Genomic DNA, 22,355 nt, shown 5'->3' on the forward strand with positions numbered 1-22,355 from the left:
AATATAGATACAGGCAAACAACTTTGAAATGTGTTACAATGCTAATATTAAAGGTTCGGACCACCCAAAGAGATCAAAACCTTTCCAAAAAAAATGAAAATTGTCTTCATGAAATTTAAAGCTATGCATATAACATTGATGTGAGTCTTTACATGATCTAAATCTCACTAAACAAATCTCTATCAGAACAAATCATCTCAAAATTTAGATAACAAATCTTTATCACAACAAAATCAATCCCCTCTTCCATTTTATACACATTCATTTTAATTATTTTATCTCTATATAAATTATACTTATAAAGTCAGCTCATTTATCTCATATAATTAAATCATTATATTTTGTTTTCTTAATTTAGCTTAGTCTCTTCTCCCATTTTCAGAGGTAATCCACTTCTCTTCACGTGAACCTCACAGTGCCTGAATCTGCACTTGTTCATGTTTGAAAGAATAATTATATTATGAACAAAGTGGAGGATAATAGATTGTACAATGGATATTATACACGCAAGATCCAGTCACAAGTTAAAATGCCCGTGAGGGGCTGCCAGGCTTTGGAATATTCAAACTTAGCTCAACTAAAAAGATGTTACTTTTGGGAAAAACCCAATTTAACATATAATCTATCTGATCCGTTGTTTCATGTATTTTGGCTGTATCTTCTTTCATTCTTGTGATTGGGAGGGTATTCTCCTCTGCCATAGAGAGTTTAACTGATCTTCTGTTGGAAAATTTTGAAGTCCAGAATTTGTTTGAATCTTTCACAATATTCTATTCTAAAATTAGTGCTAAACAATTGCTTTTTTAAGATCTTAAAATAGAAGTTTGGTGAACAACAGGAAGAGAAAAACCCTTTTTTAATGGAGATCAAAGCTGGTCCTCATTTTCAAATGCCTTCAGATCAAGAATGCAAAACTGCTCCTAGTTGCTTGCTTCGTATTTATACAGACAGGAACTGTTTTCTTTATTGGGCTACACTTCAGGGCTTCAGAACTGCATGCTAATGGCATTGTATTAGTAGTAAGTACTAGGTAGTACTGGTAAGTTAACTATGGGTAGAAAGGAATGTGTTAAGTTCATCTTGTTCTTGTTGGTAATATTGGGAATGGGCATAAGTAAAGGATCAGCTCAATCAAGTCTGCTTAGTGAGAATTTTTATGAAAATTCCTGTCCCAATGTTGAGGCCATTGTGAAGAATGCTGTTGATCAGAAATTCAAAGAGACAGATGTGACAGTTCCTGGCACTCTGAGGCTCTTCTTTCATGATTGCTTCGTCGAGGTAAGAAAGAGAGATTGTATTAGACCAGTATGGAAACGCTATCCAGACCTTAGGATGCACTAATATATGAATTTGGTTTATGAGGGTAACTTATGCATTAGTGCATCACAGGGACTCGATAATCATTTCGGACTAACATTATAAGCAAACTCAAAATACCATGTTTGTGAAGTAGTTTGTCAGGTGTAAGAGAGTTTAAGGAGATGGGAACAATGGAGGCTTAAAGTGCATTTAGCATTAATGTGTTATCACATTTATTAGTGTCAGAAAAGCTTGATACTGTAAGATGGTCTGATTTTTGGATATTTTCTCTGACAGGGATGTGATGGCTCTGTGATTATTCAATCTACTCCAGACAACAAAGCTGAGAAGGATTCAGAAGATAACTTATCCCTGGAAGGTGATGGATTTGATACTGTAATCAGGGCAAAGCAAGCTGTGGAGGCAGAGTGTCCCAACACTGTGTCTTGCGCTGATATCCTTACCATTGCTGCAAGAGATGTCTTAGCACTGGTTAGTAGTCCTGATTCCTCATAAATTTGAAAAACAGGAACCCAATTACTTTTGAAATCTGGGGTCATAACTAAAGATGACCATTGGCACACACGCAAGAATATATAGGGTAGTTGTGCTTATAGACTTGGAACAAGAAACTAACCCTGTAAACCAGGTGCATAACTTATATAATTAGGTGGAATTGAATGAGCTAGAAAAGTGTCAAGATTAAATATGAGTTTGAAAAATTTCCAAAGCAAAAGACTATGAATAGCATAAAAGGCTTCATAAAGTCTTAACCATTCAATGCTTGGCCTGGCATTTTTCCTCTTAAATGCTGGTGCCAGAGAGATTTCATATAATGCTATGTTGAACATTATAAATGACTATGTTTCAAGAATCAGAATTCCTTCAGTATACAGTAATTTGGGGGCTTAACTCATTACTTTTCATGGTTTGTATATTGGTTAATGCCTTTAATGGCAACTTAGAGAGCTGAGGTTTTTGGGTCTGGTGTTATATGCAGGTTGGAGGCCCAGGGTTCAATGTAGAGTTGGGTAGAAGAGATGGAACCATATCCCAAGCAGCCAGAGTAGCAGGAAACCTGCCAAAGGCTACATTCAATTTTGACCAACTTCTCTCTCTCTTCCAGAAAAAGGGTTTAACTCAGACAGACCTGGTTGCTCTCTCTGGTAACTAATTACAATTGCTTCCAACCATTGTTCACCTAATGATCTAGTTTAAACAACACCTCTGTTCTCCCTTTTTATTAACCTCAATTGGGTTTCTTAATCTCACCAACTCTTGTGCAATGTCCAACTAATTACAAAAATGGAATCCAGAATATAGTGATTTGAATTCCTCTCACATCTTGTCAGCAAATTTATTCTTGAACAGAGGTCTGGAAGTTAGGGCAGAAACCCCTACCAAAGAAAAAATGGATAAAACACAATTGTTTTCTCGTATTCATTCTTCAAAAACCAGTAGTCGTCAAATTCATATTTGTTCCATTCTATTGACATACCCATATGATGTATGACTGGCCTTCAATATGTCCACACTATAAAACAAAAGCTATTTTTTATTGTATTAAATCGTTGGTCTCTGTACTCTGACACCATGCTTGATTTGTTTCTTGAGAGATGGGTTTCTGTATTCTGACACCATGATAATAAAATTAGTCTGTTATCTTTTTTCTAAATTGTTGGGCTCTGTTCCTGACACCGTGATTAAAAAAATCTGGTATTTTTCTTTCTTTCTTTTTCAGCTTTTCTAAATTTGGGACAGGATTCTGATTAAAACCTGCTTGTACTTGCAGGAGTTCATACATTAGGATTTGCTCACTGTGATCAGTTTTCAAGCAGATACACCAGCAATCCCATTGATCCATCGCTAAACAAACAATATGCGAAGCAATTGCAGCAAATTTGTAACAGTAATCGCGATCCCGATTTCGTAGTAGGCCTGGATCCCACAACACCTCGTCACTTTGACAACAACTACTACCAAAATCTGGTAGCTGGAAAGGGCTTGCTTTCTTCTGATGAGGCCTTAATCTCTGACCAACGCTCAAAAAGCACTGTCATTAGTTTTTCTCGCAACTCCTCTGTATTCTTTGCAGCCTTTGCAGAAGCAATTAAAAAGTTAGGGAGAACTGATGTTAAGACAGGCAGTCAAGGTGAGATCAGAAGAGATTGTTCACGCTTTAATAAGCAAGTTTACTGATAATTAGAGATCTGAAACTTGTGCACTTACAGTCCATAATTTCTAATTGAGACAGAAAAAAAGGCTTTTTGGATAAAATCCTGAAAGAGAGGATTTAAGGAATAATCGATGTTTGGGTTACTAAACTTTGTTACCCATCATCAGCAAAATGGATGGAAGTATGCCCGATGGATTAATAAATGCGGATTTGGGTTTGGTTTAGGCCTGAATTTACAGGTAATTTGAAGTTAGAAATTTGTTCTCTCATGCAATTCTATCAAAATTAGTTTTGAGGGGCTGGATTGGTATTCCTCTAATGGAGGGAGTCTTGTTATAGTTTTGAAATCAGTTGTTTTTGGATTAGATTGTGTATTGTTACAGCATTTTTTTAATGTTGTCATTCTTAAAGTTTTTGTGTGAGAGCATTTTTTAAGAAAAATAAATCTTTTTTAAATTATTTAAATTACATTTGTTTTTTATTAAATAGGCAGAGGGCCCTGATCCCTTACAATAACAGAACAAAAATTAAAAGAGGTACAACAAACAGCAAACTACACCATAACAGTAACTCCCTACAACATACTCAATCAGAACTTATCAATAGTCTACATTAAAAAAAACATCAAACACTCATCAAATAACCATAACATAAGCCAAGAAGGCCATCAATCTTATAGAGAGTAGCAGCTAAATCTAAATAAACACTAAGCATAAGCAATAAAAGAAACAACATTAATCCTTCTTTCTTGAGATCCTATCCCAGGCGTCAGCCAACTTCAGCAGGTTAGCTTTCCAATCATCCTCCTAGAGAGCTAGTCTTCTTCGTTCTTGTTGTCCTTTGCTTCTTTTTCTTCGTCATCTTCAACAGCTTGGATTTGACCACTTCCATAACCGAATTTCACATTATACCATTTGTTATTTGAATAAGGAAATTAATGGTATTCACAATTGCATTGTAGCCTTCTTTAGATTTCTCTTCTCTATTTCCACATTTCTATTATCCATTTCCAGATTATACCCCACCTAATATTATCCTCATTCCCCATGCTTTTGTAGTGTCTTAAATTACATTTGTTGATTTTATTAATACAATTGGCTAATAGAGATGGAAGTGATACTTGAATGAAGTCAATATTATAATTAAACTAGTAGATAAGGGTATTTAGTTTTAGATTTATTGATGGAAAAAACATTGTTCATGATGTATTGAATTGACTTGTCACTTTTAGAAAATTAATAACTTTAGCTTGATGATTATGTCAAAATCTAAACCAGCAAAAAATGATAAAGGTCAATTTAAAGTATTGAAGTGTTTGATCTCGATTATCATAAACTTGATTTATTGTGTAGAATTGATATATATGTGTAATATAATATTGAAGTGACAAAATGTATGCCTAAAGACACTTTTAAGGAGCTTGTCATTTTGATATGTTCACCTTTTTGATATATTCATATGTCAAGGTGATGCTCAAAGACACTATTAAGGAGCTTGTCATTTTGATCGGTCAACAAGTTCTTCTAGGTCAAATACCTTAGTAGAGCAACTAAATGATAATAAGGAAGGTTTAAGATGGCATACATGAAACCTATAGGTTGATGATGATTTGATTATTTTGATGCTCTTGAATTTAAAATTAAATGTTTTGATTCTCAAGTATGATATTCCTCTATAAAAATGAAGTACACATTGAATGTCTTTAAATACCATGACATGGCAACATGTTGCAAAAATTGTATGCCAAGTCAACTCATGATGGCTAGAAGGGGGTCGACAAGTTGGAAGTTAAATTTGAAGATTTAACTTAAGGGATTATTTTTACACTCCTTAGGATTGAACTAGGTTGAACTTTTGCTCTTTGGAAATGAATCAAGTCAATCATGTGTCACTTAGAAATGAACAAGAGGGATAAGGTAACAATCTTGAAGTGAGGCAAAATGTATAGTAATAAGTGCGAAAAAAATTGAAATAGAGATGGAAACAAATAGGCCATGATCTAAGCTTAACATAAGAGTATGGCTTTTATTGATACGATATTGCACAAAGATAAAACAACAAGGTGAGCACAAAACTAAAAGACAAGTGACTTGGTTATATTAATTTCGCCATACATTTTGGCCCACTTTGATGTGCATGTGAATTTTATCATGAGCATGCATTTCAAAGTATATAGACATTCTCAGCCAACATGGAAAAAGTTACCATCAAAATGATAGAATTCACATTATACATACACCATAACTAGTGTTTTGTTATACTAGGTAGTAATGTCTAATACGACACACATAAATAGTGATAAGGAGATAAGTATGCATACATAGTACCTAGGAATATACCATATTTTAAGATACATGAAACTTGAAATTCACTATGAGTGAGTATAATATTATTGTAATTATGTATGATGTTATGAATAACTAAGATAGTACTAAGGCATAGGCACCTATATGCATCCCCATGTGTAACCATTATTAATAGCGAACATTATACAAAAATGTTCATTTTTTAGTTGATCTTTGTATGGAGTAGACTTGGTATCAATTTATAAGGTTTACTACATTTACGAACACGTCATAGTTTAGGATACATGCAACTTACAATTCATTATGAGTAAGTTCATGTTATGATTGTAATTATGCATGATGCTATCATGGGAATTACCCAAAATCATAATGCACAATTCAACCTTCTACGAGTGAAAACAAATTAGCACAAATAGCAATATCTATCATATACAATGATAGTATATGTAATGTTCAAAGTAGCCTTGCGTACATTGACAAGGAAGATGACGTGAGAAGGTAGGTGACAATGACTAACTTCCCCTCCAAAGATGGAACACTTGTGAGCTTACTTGACAAGTATGTGAGAAAGTGACAAGTGTATATACGATAGGTATCTCACAAGGTGAGGAAACATGTCTCTATCACATTAGGTGAGACAAAACTCAAATTCCCCAAGTGGAGACTTGAGCAATGTGAATAAGCCTCTCTCAAGGCATGCTAAAAGCTAACAAGTTTTTTAAACACACTATTTACACCAGCAACCCCCTACTTAAGCGTAATAAGGAGTAATGTTAAAATGATGATGATGGTTCCCGACAACTAGCCATGTTAGGTACCAATGTACAAATCTCATAAAATGGAGTTAAGAAGAAAACTCAGTGGGAAAAAAACTCCCCTCCAAAAGAGAAATGACATAAAATGAATGTATTAAGTGAAGAAGATAGGTGATAGGAGGAGGTGACCTAGAGCAATCTGGGGGTGACGGAACAAACAGAGAGTAAAAATCAAAATCCATTTTTTCTCAATATACTATACATTATAGTAATTTGCATTTTGGAGGCCTTCAAAATAGAATTTGCGGTCAAAATTGTTGTCTACCACTAAAATTTGTTAGTCAAAGGATAATATTTTTAAGGATTAAAATTAGATCCCTTGAAGAACTTTATGACAGTGTAAATGGATTCAGATTTTGTTCACTAAGTGGAAAATTATGAAAAAGTACCTTTGTTGTATATGTTTAGTCTGAAAATGAAGGGCTAAGTTCTTTACAAGATGAATGGCACTTTGACTATCATTGTACAACTTGTTATGCTCTTATTGCCTTACTAATTCCTCCATAAACTTTTGTAACTAAATCATCTCTTTACTAGCCTATGTAGTAACAACAAACTATGCTTCTATTGCTGAAAGTGCAACAAACTTTTACAATTATGCAATTCAACTAACGATTGTGACACCTACAGTAAACACATACCCTATTGTGCTCATTTTGAACTATCAGTATCACCTGCTATACCTGAATCGACACATCCCTGTAGAGTAGAATGGGAAACTCCAAATCATAATGTGTGAGTAAAATCCCACTCAAATACCTTAGAATCCACTTTGCTACATTCCAATACTCTTTTCCAATATTTTTCATATACATTCTTAGAACTCCCACTATATGTGTATTGTTGGCCTTCTCCACACCATGGCATACATCAAGCTATCAATTCTTGAAGAGTATAGAACCTTGGACATGTAGTCCATCTCCTTAGTCAATATAAAATTATTGGGTGCAAAGGTGTACTAACTAGTTTTGCATCTTTCATTTCAAATATTTTCAACACCTTCTCTATGTACTCACTTTGAGATAATGTTAATGTGTGGTGTTTCCTATCTCTTGTTTTTTATTAGGATAATCAGGTTTTGAGGGGACCAGAAACCCCGTACAATAGGTTTTGAAGGGACCTAAAACCCTCGGATTTTTCATGAATCTGGTACCAACAAAGAGATGCTACAAAAAGATACATCAAAGACAAATAGAAGCTCAGTCACAAACACACATGATGGATCAAACATTACAGAATTTGAGGCAAAAAAGGTTGGACAAAATAAAGTAGCCACAACCAAACCAATGTTAGCCAGTCAACACAAATAATCCAAAACAAACCAAGCTAGCACAAACAACAGATCTAAGACAACCTTTAGATATAAAAAACAACGAACGAGGATTTACCAGGAACCCTTGGCCAATAAGAAGGGTTTTCTCGGGGTCCCTTAACCTGTAAGGAAGGGTTTTCCCAGGCTCCCTTAACCTATAACATAGTCCTCAGGCCACCAAGATCAAAACCTAAACCCAACCAAGAACAACTAGCTGAACTGGGCCCTTGAAAACTACTAGCATCCAACCTACCCGTTGGTTTTACAAGGCTCCCACAACCTAAACCAAAAACTAATAAGAAAATCATTAAGCAATAACTAGAAATAGGGGGGGTTTGAAAGGCTCCCCTAACCTTCGAGTTGGGTTTTTCCATGGCTCCCAAAACCATCAAGATGAAGCCAACAACCATAAAGCATCTGATCAACATCCACCTTCCAGCAAAGTACCTCTCCACCTCAATAGGACAAGGAACCACCTCAATAGCAGCTGAAAAGATAGAGACCATCAGCAGAGAGAACAAAGCTTAAAGCCACAAAATAGGGTCTAGCACCCAAGGAACAAACCCATAATGAATAGTTGGACAAATAGGTTTTTAAAAGGCTCCCAAAACCTTATGTTAAAGAAGAGGCCTGATCCAAACAAATTCAAAGCATACAAACTCCACCAATGTCTCCACCTCTATAGGAGAGAAGGGACAAAAACCCGACATCAAGGAGAGAATAACACTCACACACCTAGCCTCGAAAAATAGGGCATCCAAAACCCCCAAAAGGAGCCATCCCACAAAGCTCAGCCCACAACTCTTTTCCTCAATAGAATAATGGCCCATCTCAATAGGACAAACTAAGAGAAGTGGAAAGATGACGACTTGAAAGTCACAAGAGAATCTCTTGAAAAAGATAGGAAAAGAGGCGCAACCACAATCATCAAGAGGAAACCCTGGAAGATGGCACAACAAAGCCAAGCAGACCTCCCACACAAAGGCCTGCTGCAACAATAGATCCCACCCTAAGAGAAAAAGACAACCCGAGGGAAGAGGAGAGACCAAGCACCTAAAGCTGAAGGAAAACCCTTGACATCAACAACAAATTGACTTGGGTCCCAAACACCCTTTCCACACCCACACACGAGCAAGACACAAGCCTAGCCAGGAGAGAAGAGATCCAATATCTGAAAACCAACCAAATAGGATGGAGCGGGGAAGAGGAAAACACTCCCCATGGGGCATAAAGGAGCAGAGGCAACACAAACCAAATTCACCTCAGTCACCAAAATGCCAACCTCGATCACATTCTTGTCCATAATTCATAGCTTTAACCACATACTCCAACCCATCTGAAGTCGGACGCTAAAGCCACGTTGCCAAAGGAGGACAAGGGCCTGGTCCAAAGCCGAAATGCCACCCAAGAAGGAGAAACTCCATGACGAACCACTAAGATCCCCAGACAGGTTGAAGGCCGCAACAAAGCCACCTACCCATAGGAACAACTCCCCCAAAACAACCAACACGGTGCAGAAAGAAAACAATGGCATCACCAAACTTCTGCAGATATGTTCACGAAGGTAGTCCCACGAGAGAAGTCGATTTCCTCCTCAGTTTCTCTCAACATTCTTAACTGAACATCGTGGAATTACGGAACAATCGTGTCCAAGATTTTTATCCAATGGGAGCTGCAAGTTCAGCAATGTCGTCCAGGGATCAATCTCCAAGTGGGAGATTGTTTGGTGTGGAGCCTAATCAATCTTCAAGTGGGAGATTGTTGATATGTGGCGACTGATCATGCAATTACTATACACTCATTCTATATCCTTGTCGGGGGAAAAAATTTGTCATTTTTTGTTGAAATAACCGACATTGAAAAAAATAACCCTAAAAATAATCGACTTTGAGTGTTGCCCTAAAAATTGCTTGTTATAAGCAAATGGAATGTAAAAGGCATTGTAATGGTTTTGTATTGATTTACTGGATAATAAGAAAAGATTGGACGATTGTGTTCTATAGATGTAGCTCATCTTGGGTGAACCACGTTAAATATCTGTGTTATTTGTGTTATGTATTTTTCTTCATTTTTTTTGTTTGTATTTGCATATAATTGTTAATTGTATTTGCTTCGGATCTGCCTAAACCCTAACACCTATATAACTATCAGTTGGAGATAGATGGCTCCAATGACAATATAAGTGAAAACCTCAATGATAGTATAACTTAAAAACCCAGAGTAAATAGAATGTGGGGAATACATGTATGAAAATGGCTTTCACTTATAATCAACTGCTCCTCCTCCACAACATTCTCTAAATAAATGTAATGAAATCTAAGTGGATGTCACGACTATTTGAATTGCTTGTATTAAATGTGCCCTAATATTTGGATTGTCTATTTACTTTTGGATTTTGTGATTTCAAATTAAAATGGATGGCTTGACTGGGTTGGTCGATTGCTTGTAGAATGTGATGGTGTTTAAAATTATGTCTTGTCAAATTAATAGCCTCATTGGTGGCCTTACATCTTCTTCTTGTTTGATGCAAGGGTTTAAGTTGGTGGAAGTTCCCATTACACGTGTGCTTCAGTATGTTCAATGGGACACAATGTGTTGGTTTTGACTTGATTAGTGATATGAATATGGATCTAACTGACTCGCATTGGATCTTATTGGTAAGTGTGACAGGATGGAATGTATTATAAATCGATGGCATTGATTCACTTATCTTTTTGTACAATGTTAAAAAGTTGAGCGGCTAAGGCTCATTTGTCTACACAATTGTACTCTTTTTTTATTTTTGTGGGGGTGTTTATTTTTAAGTTGTGTCCATTTGCATACCACATTTGATGTAGTATGGATTCTTGTATAGTTGTCGATTGAATATGCTTTGACTTCAAAAACTATACTTGTATATACTTAATTTTGGTCAATATATGCATATTATAAAACACTTTTTATGCTTACATTGTTTGGTCCATTTAATCACTGCTTCTAAACATTTTTATGACGCGTTGACAACTTGATTGCTCAATTGCGGGGCCCATAACCCTCCAAATGTATCACTACTATTGGACCCTGCTCCACATTGAGCCCCTCTCCCCTAGAGTGGAATGCATTTTTGAAAAGATTGGGTAGGTTTGATGATCAAGTTTTTCATGAATTTTACTACATTGAGAATCAAATCACTCTAAGGGGAATTCCCTTTTCACTTACTATTGACATTACAAGGTTACTTTCAACAAGGGAAGCATTATTTCATACAAGCTCCAATAGAGCTGCTAATTTGCAACACAAACGAAAACAATTTTTGAAATAGGAAGAATCGGTGGAAATGGTGCATGGCCAAGGCACAATACACAAACCCCTACCAAAATCTTGGGATATTGTTGTCAAATGTATAATATATAATAATTCCTTTGTGAAGGTAGGTATTCTTATGTCTTTGGCCACCATTTTATATTAATTTGTCATTATTCCATGCAAGCCATGTTAATGTGCCTTATTATCTATTGCATTCCTTAAGAAGAATGTCTATTGAAATACAAAAAGGATATAACAATATTGATGAAGTTAAAACTCATGAAGGTCACGGTGTTGATGCTCTTGAGGCTCAAGCAACTGAAGATCATGCTACCAACACTAATGATGTTAAGAGTGATAATGTTGAAGTCTACCTTATACAAATAAAACCCTAGAACATTCCCCATAAATATAGGAAAGAAAAGAAAATGGTACTTGCAAAACTTAGCTATCCTTGTCAGTAAAATGGATATGGCATAGAAAAAATAAAATGAAGAAGGTTGAACCTAATGTAGAAGTATTATCCACCTATCTACTTAAAACAATGAATGAAAAATTTACAAGCGAACAAAGGAGGCAAAATAGATAAAAGACAAAACAAAGGCAGATGAGAGAGCAAACAAAGGATAAAGCTTCTACAAATGATTGTGGGACTCCTTTATTTGAAAATGAGAAACATATAAATTTAGAAGGTCGTGAAATTGCAATTGCCATGCTTTCCCCTACCTTAAACAAAAAATGAAGAATCTCTTATACAAATAGGTGCTAAAGCCTAGACAGGTAAATCTACAAAAGCATTTGAAAAACCTCTCAATCAACATATCACCATGAAGATATACCTGATAAGGAATTCATAGAATCCCCTATTTTAGAAGAAGAAGAAGAAGAAGCTTTATTTAATTCAAAAATTATAGATAGTATTTCAACTTTCCTTGTTTCAAAAAATATATCTGAGGTAACAATTCCAATAATAAAACAACATTTGTCTAAAGGGTCACCATTTGCAAAATAGCTAAATTTTGAAGAAATGCTTCATAAGAAAAAAGAACAACTTTGGACCCTAAGGGACAAGGTGACTCAATTGGAAATGAAACTTAATTTTGATACATAGGGACATGCAATATCTCAAGCTGGGAGAAAAGGGATGGATTGAAAACATGTTTAGATTTTATAGCCTTTAGTGTAATCATGTTTAAGTCTACATGTCTAATCTTTACCCTAATCCAACTTTTATTCCTCACTTTTGCCACTTTTGGTTCATTGGGAATGAGATTATTTGATACTTTAAATGGATAAAATAGACATTAGAAACCGATTTTTAATATCAATTCATCTCGGTTGTGTGTGTATGTGATTAATACAAAGTAGACAATCTCTTTTAGTAGAAAACATAATGGACATTTCATTGTAAAGAAATATTGATTTGGAAATCTTGGTTCTATCTAAAGTTATCTTTTTGTAAAGATTAAGACTGTATTTTCATGGCCAAGAGCCAAGGACACTTGTTTAATATGTTTTATTATTAAATAATTTCAATTTGGATGAAGATCTTATGCCCACAAGCCTAAATGGTTTATATGGTTATATAGTGGATAGCCACAACAATTATCTATATCTTTTTATAAAAAATTAATTATAAATTGTAAGCTATATAACCTACAGTGTAGGTGATGCAAGATATGCATGTATTTGCACCTAAGGACAATATAGGTAATGTTCCTATTTTGATCTAAGGAGAAGTTCACATATGTTAGTTTAATCACCTAGCGAATCAAGAGGAGAGGTCCACTCTATGGGAAGCTTGGTGATCATTTTAATCAGTACTAAACTTTTGGATTAGTGATACAAAAAATTACACGTAATCTAATACAGAAGCTTAGCACTACTTAAAATTATGGATCGTGGAAATCTGATATCATTGATAGATCATTTTTCATTTTGTGTGTTAAATTATGGATTGTATGAATTGTGTTTGATATTTTTACAATTGTTGTAGAAAGGTAGTCTACAGATAATAAAGTTAGAAAATGTGAATATGCCAATTAATGCAAGCTACAAAGATAGATTTGTAGTTTATAACTTGTCACTCAATTGATTGTGAGATCTACATATAGCAATTATAAATATGTTATGATCAATTGTAATAAATAATGTTGATTGTTTTGTAACCAAATATCTCTATTTCTATAACAAATTATCTATATTCCTATAGAAAGCGGATGATATAATAAAAAATTTCCCATGACAGGTTTTAAAAGAGTGTTTTAGCTCTTTCATTTATTTGTTCAAATAGAAATGCATTACATTTTGTTGGCAACAAAAAGGAAGGAAAACTGAGAGGGGGGTGAATCGGTTTTCATCGGATTAAACAATTTAGGCACTATTTCAAATCTAATCAACTGCGGCAAAAATAATGATAACAACAATAATAGCTTGACACATATAACACCAATATTTTGACATAGAAAACCCGGTCAAGGGAAAAACCATGGGGGGAACCTAACCACAATGAGATGATACTCTGCAATAGTATGTGTAAATATTACAATGGGGAATGCACATGCATTCAAGAACACTACCTAGAGATTGTTGCTCAAAATACAATGAACCAGAAGGCTACAACCTTCAGGGAAGGTTCACTACCTTACAAAGATATTCAGACTACAATCCGGCAAAGATGAACTACAAGAATAGCATCCGCTAATGCTTGATGACAATTCTGGTTAAGCTCATATGTCTGCCCTACAACATTCTTTGCTCAATACATCACATCGAAAGATAAATTCACTTGTTCGCACATACACCACTCTCTGATAATGAAGACTCAACACCATACACCCAGATTACATGAATATAACACATATTTATACAAATCATCAACCTTGACTACAAGGTCAGCCAAACTCTTAACACGTAATTACAAAATTATACCACACGATGCATAAATCAACCACCATGTTGGTTCCCAAATCAACAGATTGGAAAGTTCTAAAAGGATGCCAATCTTTATGTTCAAACCTTCCAACTGACTTGGCCAACTAACAGAGTGAACCCTCTGGATTGTACTAACTCCCTACACTTTAAGCTTTGGAGGACTTAGGTGGGTATACTTATTCACCAACTGACTTCTTCAGGCTGATGTTTTTTATAGAAGATTATACTTTACACTGTATTCTGATTCTAATTTTTATCTCCAAGTGGCAATTGCTTCTGAGATAAAATAATCTATTTTTCACCTTCTTCTAACTTCTATTTGTTCCTGCTTTCTACACTTATATCCTACTTGTATCTTCAAATTGAAACTAAAAAATGTAAATATTTTGAATAAAAGCAAGTATGATTTGATAACTAATCAGTGACTTCCTATCTCTTGGGCTACATAGTCACTCCTTTCTAGAATCTCACGTATAACCCCTCTGAGACAATTTTTAAATCCACCCCTTGAATGGATCTGTCAACTTGTCTAACCCTCAAAACTATTAAAACCGATGTTTCCCACAACAATAAGTCTTATTGAGTTTAACTTTACCTTAAAAAGACCAATCAGCAAGATCACAAGGATATGGTCGTCAAAAATGATCTTGTCTTATCAAATTATTATGATAACCAACAATTCTTTCATAAGAGAATTTAAGACAACATTCATCTACTGGAAATGAATATCACAAGAAAACTGATATCTAAAACATAAGTTTTCCGCAGCACATTTGAACAAAAAGCATTGATTATATTGTATTATAAATTTTGATTAAAAAAAGTACATTAAAATGTCTCTACTATATTACAGATGATTCTACATCTCTTCATTAATCAAAACATCTCTAATAAATTAAAATAATTTAATGTCAACCACTTTATTCCTTTACCTTCATAAGCGAAAATAAAACTTTAGGAAAATGAGTGTCCGCCTCAAAACATTTGATATTTTTTCAAGCACTCTGATGGAAAAGTATTTTAATCAGTTAAGAAAACTAATTCAGATGGAAATAATCTTTAATAATCTTTATTGTAAAAAATAGTTCATTCCTTTGATATACTTCAACCTCTTCTTAGAAAATATTTAACACCTTTGTGAAATCCATTTGCCCAAAATCCTGTCAGCATATTCATTTTGTGCACACACCAGCATATTCATGCAGCACTTAACCATACGGTTCGTATGTATGCTCACACAGTTTGTATGGCGCTTTCATGGATATTCATAACCTGTTCAAATGCTCCAATTCACACAGATAATAACAACGCTGGAAATGTCGTGGTTTTTTCGTGCTATACACCAGCTGATTGCATCAAACCGAAAGTTTTAAAGCCTTTTCATATTTTTTTTTTTTGTATATTCTAAAGGATTGCAGTTGCCATTCATTTGTTCGAGAATTTCATTTCACTTTTAACAAATCTGTTTTGTGCAAATCCAATTGGGGCAACTCACCTTTATCGGTGAGATATAAAACTTCGGCAAGATTATCACAGACAACTCATTTCTTGCTGATAATAACTTTTAAGTATACTTTCGCTGCGGGGAGGAAAATCTTTTAGGAAAATTATGTTTCCCGGCCCACCATCTTTGCTTGCTCATCTAATATTTAAAGTTTTCCTAGGATAACTTCTCTTTCGATTAGTGTTTATAATGATCAATTTAAATCATATTAGGATGATTTAAATTCTGATTTTACCTCCATATTATCCCACTCCTTTGTAGCTACTTCATCTTTTTATACATATGCATATATATTTTAAATGAATTATTCAAATCAATTTAAACAATATAATTTTAGGTTTGAAACCAATCTCTTGCTTCTGTGTGTTGCTACATTCGTCTGCCCCCTCTTGAAACTATATGCTAAGCTCTAACCTCATGGGAGCCGCATTTACCCCCACATATAGTTGAATCTTCCTCTCTGGCTTGCTACTCATGTCTTTCATTAATGAACTTGTAACAATAATAACCTCATCTGATGATCAAATAAACCATTCTTCTCAAACCAATGCTCCATGCCTTTCTCTGATCCATTTTGCCAAATAATTTACTTGAGCTGGTGACACACTGGTGGCAGGAATAGTATGGAGCAAGTTCATGATCGTAAATTGATTTTAAACAAAATTGTGCATTTTGACCCTTTTGTAAAAATATCCAAACTTTTTTATGCATTTGGAATCAACCCTAAAAACTAACCCAATCATATAATGAGGTCATGAGAGTTTGCAATCATGTATGGACAACAATTGGTTTAATGTGGAGGTGATATGGTTGTCAAATAATTATTCGGATAGGAGGCTACTTTAACAAAAAAATTGGTGAAAACTAAATAAATTACAAATAAATCATGTTCAGGAAAAATAGCAAATTGGGTCATGAGGCTTTACAAATTGGCACAAAAGTAATTTGTTAATAGGATAATTGAAAGGAACAATTTGTATATCTTGATGGCTTACAAGTGCAAAGATTTTAACTCTCTGACATGGCTACTTGGGATGGTTGTGTGACTCTAACTAGTGTGCACCCTAAATTTTTCTATTTGACAAAAAGTATCAAATTTGACTGTGGGAAGCTCAATATGGATAATCATGTGTATTTATAAGTGGTAAACATAATTGCAAGGTCAAATTGTTTATCAGGATCTCAATAAGGATCTGGTTAACTACTGAGAGGGGGGCTGAATCGGTAGATGGAAAACAAACTAAACTTTCACCAAACTCAAACCCAACTCATAAATCAATCACTGAACTAACCAGTTAAAACACTGAACTATAAACTGCAACTGCATTGTCAAGTTTACCGGTTGACTAGAATACCAGTAAAACAGTGTAACATATCTGAAACTATCAAACCATTTAACCAAAACATCAAACCACTTTACTAACATTAGTAATAGCACATTTCATATTACTTTCAGTCATCTTAACACATCTAAGTGGCTTTACTAGTTAAACAGATTAACCATATCAAAACATAACCACAAAAACCATTCACCACTTGACACAATGATTTTTGACGTGGAAACCCATATGGGAAAAACCACGATGGGGATGAATACCCACAAGTATTCTGAACTCTTTTCAAATTCACCCTGTTAGGAGCCAAACCTTGTTGGAAGCTTTACAAAAATGTCTTGTTAGGAACATATCCGGTTAAGGACCACTTGATTAAGGGATTGACTACAATACCCTGTTAGGAGTATCCTCGATAGAGGATTTAAAATTAAAGCTAATGGATCACCTGGTTAGAGGATTTAGAAAACACCAAGCCTGTTAAAGCTTACCCGGTTAAGGGATTTAATTGTTGTAATTGTTAGAGAACAACAGGGTTTTTGCTAATCTGGTAATAGCACTATTCTGCTTGATCAGATCATTTTTATGCTCTTATCTGCCTTCAAAACATTATGCAGATACTCCTTCTGGTTGGGCAATTAATCACACTGACACTTAACCAAAATTGCCAACAGTAGCAGAACACAACTCATCGACCTTAGAAGCAAAACAATAGGTCGGTAACACATCACAAAACCTAAGATCTCATAGAGATTACAAACGAATCAGTTCAAACATGATCATTAGATTACATAGCAATCATCTACACATTGTTCTAGACAACCTCAACAGCTCATGGATCACCGCACATTGGATCTTGTAACTCATCACACGGTTTCCACTTCATGAAATGTACTCGCTCATTTCCAAGATAAAACAGTTATCTCTACGTGCCAAAACCACTTTGAAACTCATCACGTGCAACATGCATACGTGGCATAATCATCTCTGATCACCATTTGATCATAGATCAACACAACCAATTCACCAAGCTCCATCGGTTAGGGTTTGGCATATCAACAGGTAAGGGTTACCGATTGATCTCACTACTACAATAGTAATACCAGTTTCCTTCACTTGCTCAACTATTGGTTGCATTACTGCATCACTACTAGTTGCAATACAACTCCATTACCGGTTACAATTGACATCAATGACAACACTTATACTTCATTAATGCAATCTTCATGCAATGCCAACAAACTCTAATTAGTGTGCACCCTAAATTTTTCTATTTGACAAAGGTATCAAATTTGACTGTGGGAAGCTCAATATGGATAATCATGTGTATTTATAAGTGGTAAACATAATTGCAAGGTCAAATTGTTTATCAAGATCAGAATTTATGAGGACATTTTTTAGGAGTGGTCACTAAATTTGCTTCTTTAAAGAACCCTAATTTTTTCAAAAATTAGGGTTCCAACACACCGGACTAATACAATGTCATAAACAACATAGCATAGACCAAAATCAACTTCTCGAATGCACACCACCACCGGAAATCTTGCCAAGATCACCAAAACACCATCAAAAATACCGCATAACACAAAGAATATCACCAAACCCATAAGATCATCAAGAACATGCACAATTATCAATGTGGACTACCAAAACAAATAGGACATGATTAGGAAACACCAAAAATCATGTTAGAACCATCTGCAATAGTTGCACCAATGCCACTTAATCAAATCTTCAACGATCAACACACTAACACTTAGGAACACTTATCAGTAGCAACTCGGACAAGAAAGATAGCTTGTGGAGCATCAAATCACGAACCACCTGAAATGAAGATACACACAAACATCCCAAATCTGCAACACAAGATATGATCATACCAGAGCACAATGGATCAAACACCAGAACACTACAAAACTGAACACTGAAAACCAATCTCCATACCAGAATCCCCAACACGATCAAATCATCACATAGCATCATGGAATCAATAAAGAATGAAGTATCTCTAGTTGATAACTCACTGCAAGCACCAGATCATCAAACAACTCTTGGAAACACCAAAACACAGGAATATGTTGACATCAATGACAACAACATATCCTACCAACAACAATATCCAACACATTTTACTCAAAATTATGAACTTGAGTACCAATCATCAATTTGTTAGAATTATGAATAAATTGATTATGTGTTGCATTGATGTTTTGTCATTGATGTCAACACTAGTTGTTATGGTTGGTTACCGGCAGATAGGTTTTGGTTACTAGTAGAAGATCTAGTGTTACCGGCAGAAGAGACTATATGTTGGACACTTCTGGCATGTTTGGATCAATGGAGTGTGCTTGATTTTATGTGTTACATGTTCCTGGAGCATGTTTTGGTCAGTTGGTATTGACTTGATAATCAAATGCTATCATACACTCTTGTAAACCCTTACCAGCATTGGTTTAAGGTTTTACTGGCAGAGCTTTCACTGAGGAATCTTGACAGGATGCATAAGTAGTGTTGGTGCAGCTTTCAGGATGTTGAAGATGTTCTCTGATCGTGCTTCAACTAGGTGGAGACATCGCTTTGGTGTGGTGGACCCAGAATAGGTCTGGTGCCTATCTAGGTTATGGACTGGTATCATGTTAACGTGTACTCTACACGTTACCGAAATGATTCAAGATGTTCTATGGATTGATTATTATTGTTTTGGTCTTAAGCCGACATGGCATATCATTGTAATATCTTTTAGGTGGTCATTCCAAAGTCTTGAGAGCCCTTCCACCGGCTTACAAGATGAAGGCAACTGCAATTAATGAGTTGAGAACAATGGCAAACACTTCAATTAACAAAGACATTCTGATTGGGAAATTATCTACTTTTGAGCTTGAAGAATTTGGATCTTCTAGAGCTGTAAAATATGAACCTGCTTTTCATGCATCATCATATCCCGGCAAAAGTGATTGGAAAGCTTATATGCAAAAGAATTGGAAGATATGAGGAAAGAAGATGAAGAATTTAAGCAACTTGAAGCCTTATTTGCTAGAAGAGTACCTAAAGGACCGGCAGGAAGTAAGTATGAAGGAAAAGCACCTTTTAAATGTTTTGCATGTAATAAGATTGGTCATTTTACATCTAGATGTCCTGAAAGGAATGCAAGATTTGAGGAAAGTGTTAAGAAATCATTTAAGCCTAACCAGAACAGATATAGATTCAAGAAAAGTAAACAATGCTACATAGCGGATGAGGAAGGAGTAAGTGATGACTTTGGGGATGAACCGGCAGAAGCCTCTGCTAGTGGATCCAGCAATGGAAAGGAATGGGTGTTCTATGCTTTAAAGGAAGATGAACCAGAATCGGCTATCATGAATGAAGAAAAGGCCCTGGAAGCAAAAGTTGAAGATAAGGATGAATGGGTAATTGATAGTGGATGCTCACATCATATGACTGGAGATAAAAGAAAAAATTTATCCCTGCAAGAATACAATGGCGGTCAAGTCATATTTGGAGATGACAAAGCATGTATGATCAAAGGTAGAGGTACTATTTCTCTGGATGGTAAGCATAATACTAATAATGTCTATTATGTAGAAGGTTTAAAGCATAATCTTTTGAGTGTTGGTCAATTGGTGGACAAGGGTTTCCAACTTTAGTTTAAAGATAGAAAATGCAAAATCATTAACAAGATTGGTTTGGAGATTGCAACCAGTATTCAGACTAGAGGTAATATCTTTTACTTGAACACTAGTAATAAGACATGTTTGATTGTTCATATTGATGAGAGTTGGCTATGGCATAAGAGGTTGTGTCATATTAATTTTGATTGTATTGTTAAGATCAGTTCAACTAAGGCAGTTAGAGATATACCTAAGATTATGAAGCCTCATAATCTAGTATGTAAGGAATGTCAATTGGGAAAGCAAGTTAGAATTTCTTTTAAGAGCATACATGATAAATCTAATGATGTACTTGATTTGATTCACACTGACTTATGTGGTCCTACAAGGACTAGAAGCTTTCAAGGTGATAGGTATTTCATGTTGATTATTGATGATTATTCTAGGATGATGTGGATGACTTTTCTTAGGGAGAAGTCTGAAGCCTTTGAGAAATTCAAGATCTTTAAAGAAAAGGTTGAAACAGAAACTAGATTGAAAATCAATCAGATCAAGGCAGTGAGTTCACTTCTCATGAATTTAATAGTTATTGTGAGACAAATGGAATTAGGAGACAGTTATCTACACCTCAGACTCCTCAGCAGGATGGAGTAGTGGAAAGAAAGAACGGAACCATCTTGGATGCAACAACATCTATGATGATGGAAGCCAAATTGCCTCACATCTACTGGAGAGAAGCAGTGAGTACAGTAGTCTACACATTCAACAGAGTTCACATCAAAGGTGAAACCAGTAAGACCCCTTATGAATTATGGTTTGGACACACACCTACTGTTAAATATTTCAGAATTTTTGGAAGTAAATTCTATATCAAAAGAGATGATTCAATTGGAAAGTTGGATCCTAGATGTGATGAAGGGATATTTCTTGGTTATTCAATTCAAAGCAAAGCATATAGATGTTATAACAAAAGATTGCAGAAAATTGTGGAGAGTGATAATGTGAAAGTGGATGAGCATTACATAAATCAATCTATATCATATGACAGGGAACCGGCAGTGGAAATGATCATAACTGAACCGGAAATGCCTCAATCGGTACAAGAAACTGAGATAGTTACACCAACACAGTCTGAAAACTCAACTGTGACTGATGATCAGAGTAGTGAACCTGAAATTAAGAAGACGTCAAGGTATGTAAGGTTAAATCATTCTGAAGATTAAATCATTGGAGATAGGAACAAGGGAGTTATGACAAGAAGAATACTGGCAAATGAAGAGGTATGTCTTATTTCTCTAGTTGAACTCGCATCTGTTATTGAAGCTTGTAAGGATAAACATTGGTTAAAGGCTATGGAATATGAATTAGATCAGATAGAGAAGAATGAGACTTGGACTTTAGTTCCCCGGCCTGAAAATAAGAATGTTATTGGAACTAAATGGGTTTTTAGGAATAAACTGAATGAGGATGGTCAAGTTGTAAGAAACAAAGCTAGATTGGTTTGTAAAGGATATTCTCAAATGAAAGGAATTGATTATGGTGAAACATTTGCACCTGTAGCCAGAATTGAAGCTGTTGGACTATTTCTTGCCTATGCAGCTTATAAGAACTATAAGGTTTATCAAATGGATGTTAAATGTGCATTTTTGAATGGTGAACTTGAGAAAGAAGTATACATTGAGCAACCTGGTGGATTTTCAATGACAGATGATAAATATATGGTTCGCAGATTGAAGAAAGCTTTATATGGATTGAAACAAGCTCCTAGAGCTTGGCATGCAAGGT

At 35.1% G+C, this 22,355-nt stretch overlaps 1 protein-coding gene across 2 annotated transcripts; it reads left to right on the top strand.

Moving 5' to 3' along the window:
• The first annotated feature begins 533 nt into the window (after positions 1–533).
• LOC131037390 (peroxidase 55) lies at positions 534–3,840 on the top strand. Of its 2 annotated transcripts, XM_057969512.2 has the most exons (5): positions 534–684; positions 839–1,278; positions 1,597–1,791; positions 2,300–2,465; positions 3,092–3,840. In XM_057969512.2, the coding sequence occupies exons 2-5, from the start codon at positions 1,051–1,053 to the stop codon at positions 3,496–3,498; spliced, it is 996 nt and encodes a 331-aa protein (XP_057825495.2). In that variant the 5' UTR covers positions 534–684; positions 839–1,050; the 3' UTR covers positions 3,499–3,840. The 2 variants fall into 2 exon arrangements, with proteins under 2 accessions (XP_057825495.2, XP_057825494.2); XM_057969511.2 differs by having other exon boundaries at positions 534–1,278.
• Positions 3,841–22,355: the final 18,515 nt, after the last annotated feature.

The sequence above is a fragment of the Cryptomeria japonica genome, chromosome 5 (assembly GCF_030272615.1).
Source record: "Cryptomeria japonica chromosome 5, Sugi_1.0, whole genome shotgun sequence".
Taxonomy (NCBI): domain Eukaryota; kingdom Viridiplantae; phylum Streptophyta; class Pinopsida; order Cupressales; family Cupressaceae; genus Cryptomeria; species Cryptomeria japonica.

Excerpts from the sequence above, each read along its gene's own strand:
- LOC131037390 (XM_057969511.2), top strand. The coding sequence starts at position 1,051 with ATGGGTAGAAAGGAATGTGTTAAGTTCATCTTGTTCTTGTTGGTAATA. Across the intron at positions 1,279-1,596 it reads TTCATGATTGCTTCGTCGAG|GGATGTGATGGCTCTGTGAT; the intron begins GTAAGAAAGAGA and ends TTTCTCTGACAG. Across the intron at positions 1,792-2,299 it reads CAAGAGATGTCTTAGCACTG|GTTGGAGGCCCAGGGTTCAA; the intron begins GTTAGTAGTCCT and ends TGTTATATGCAG.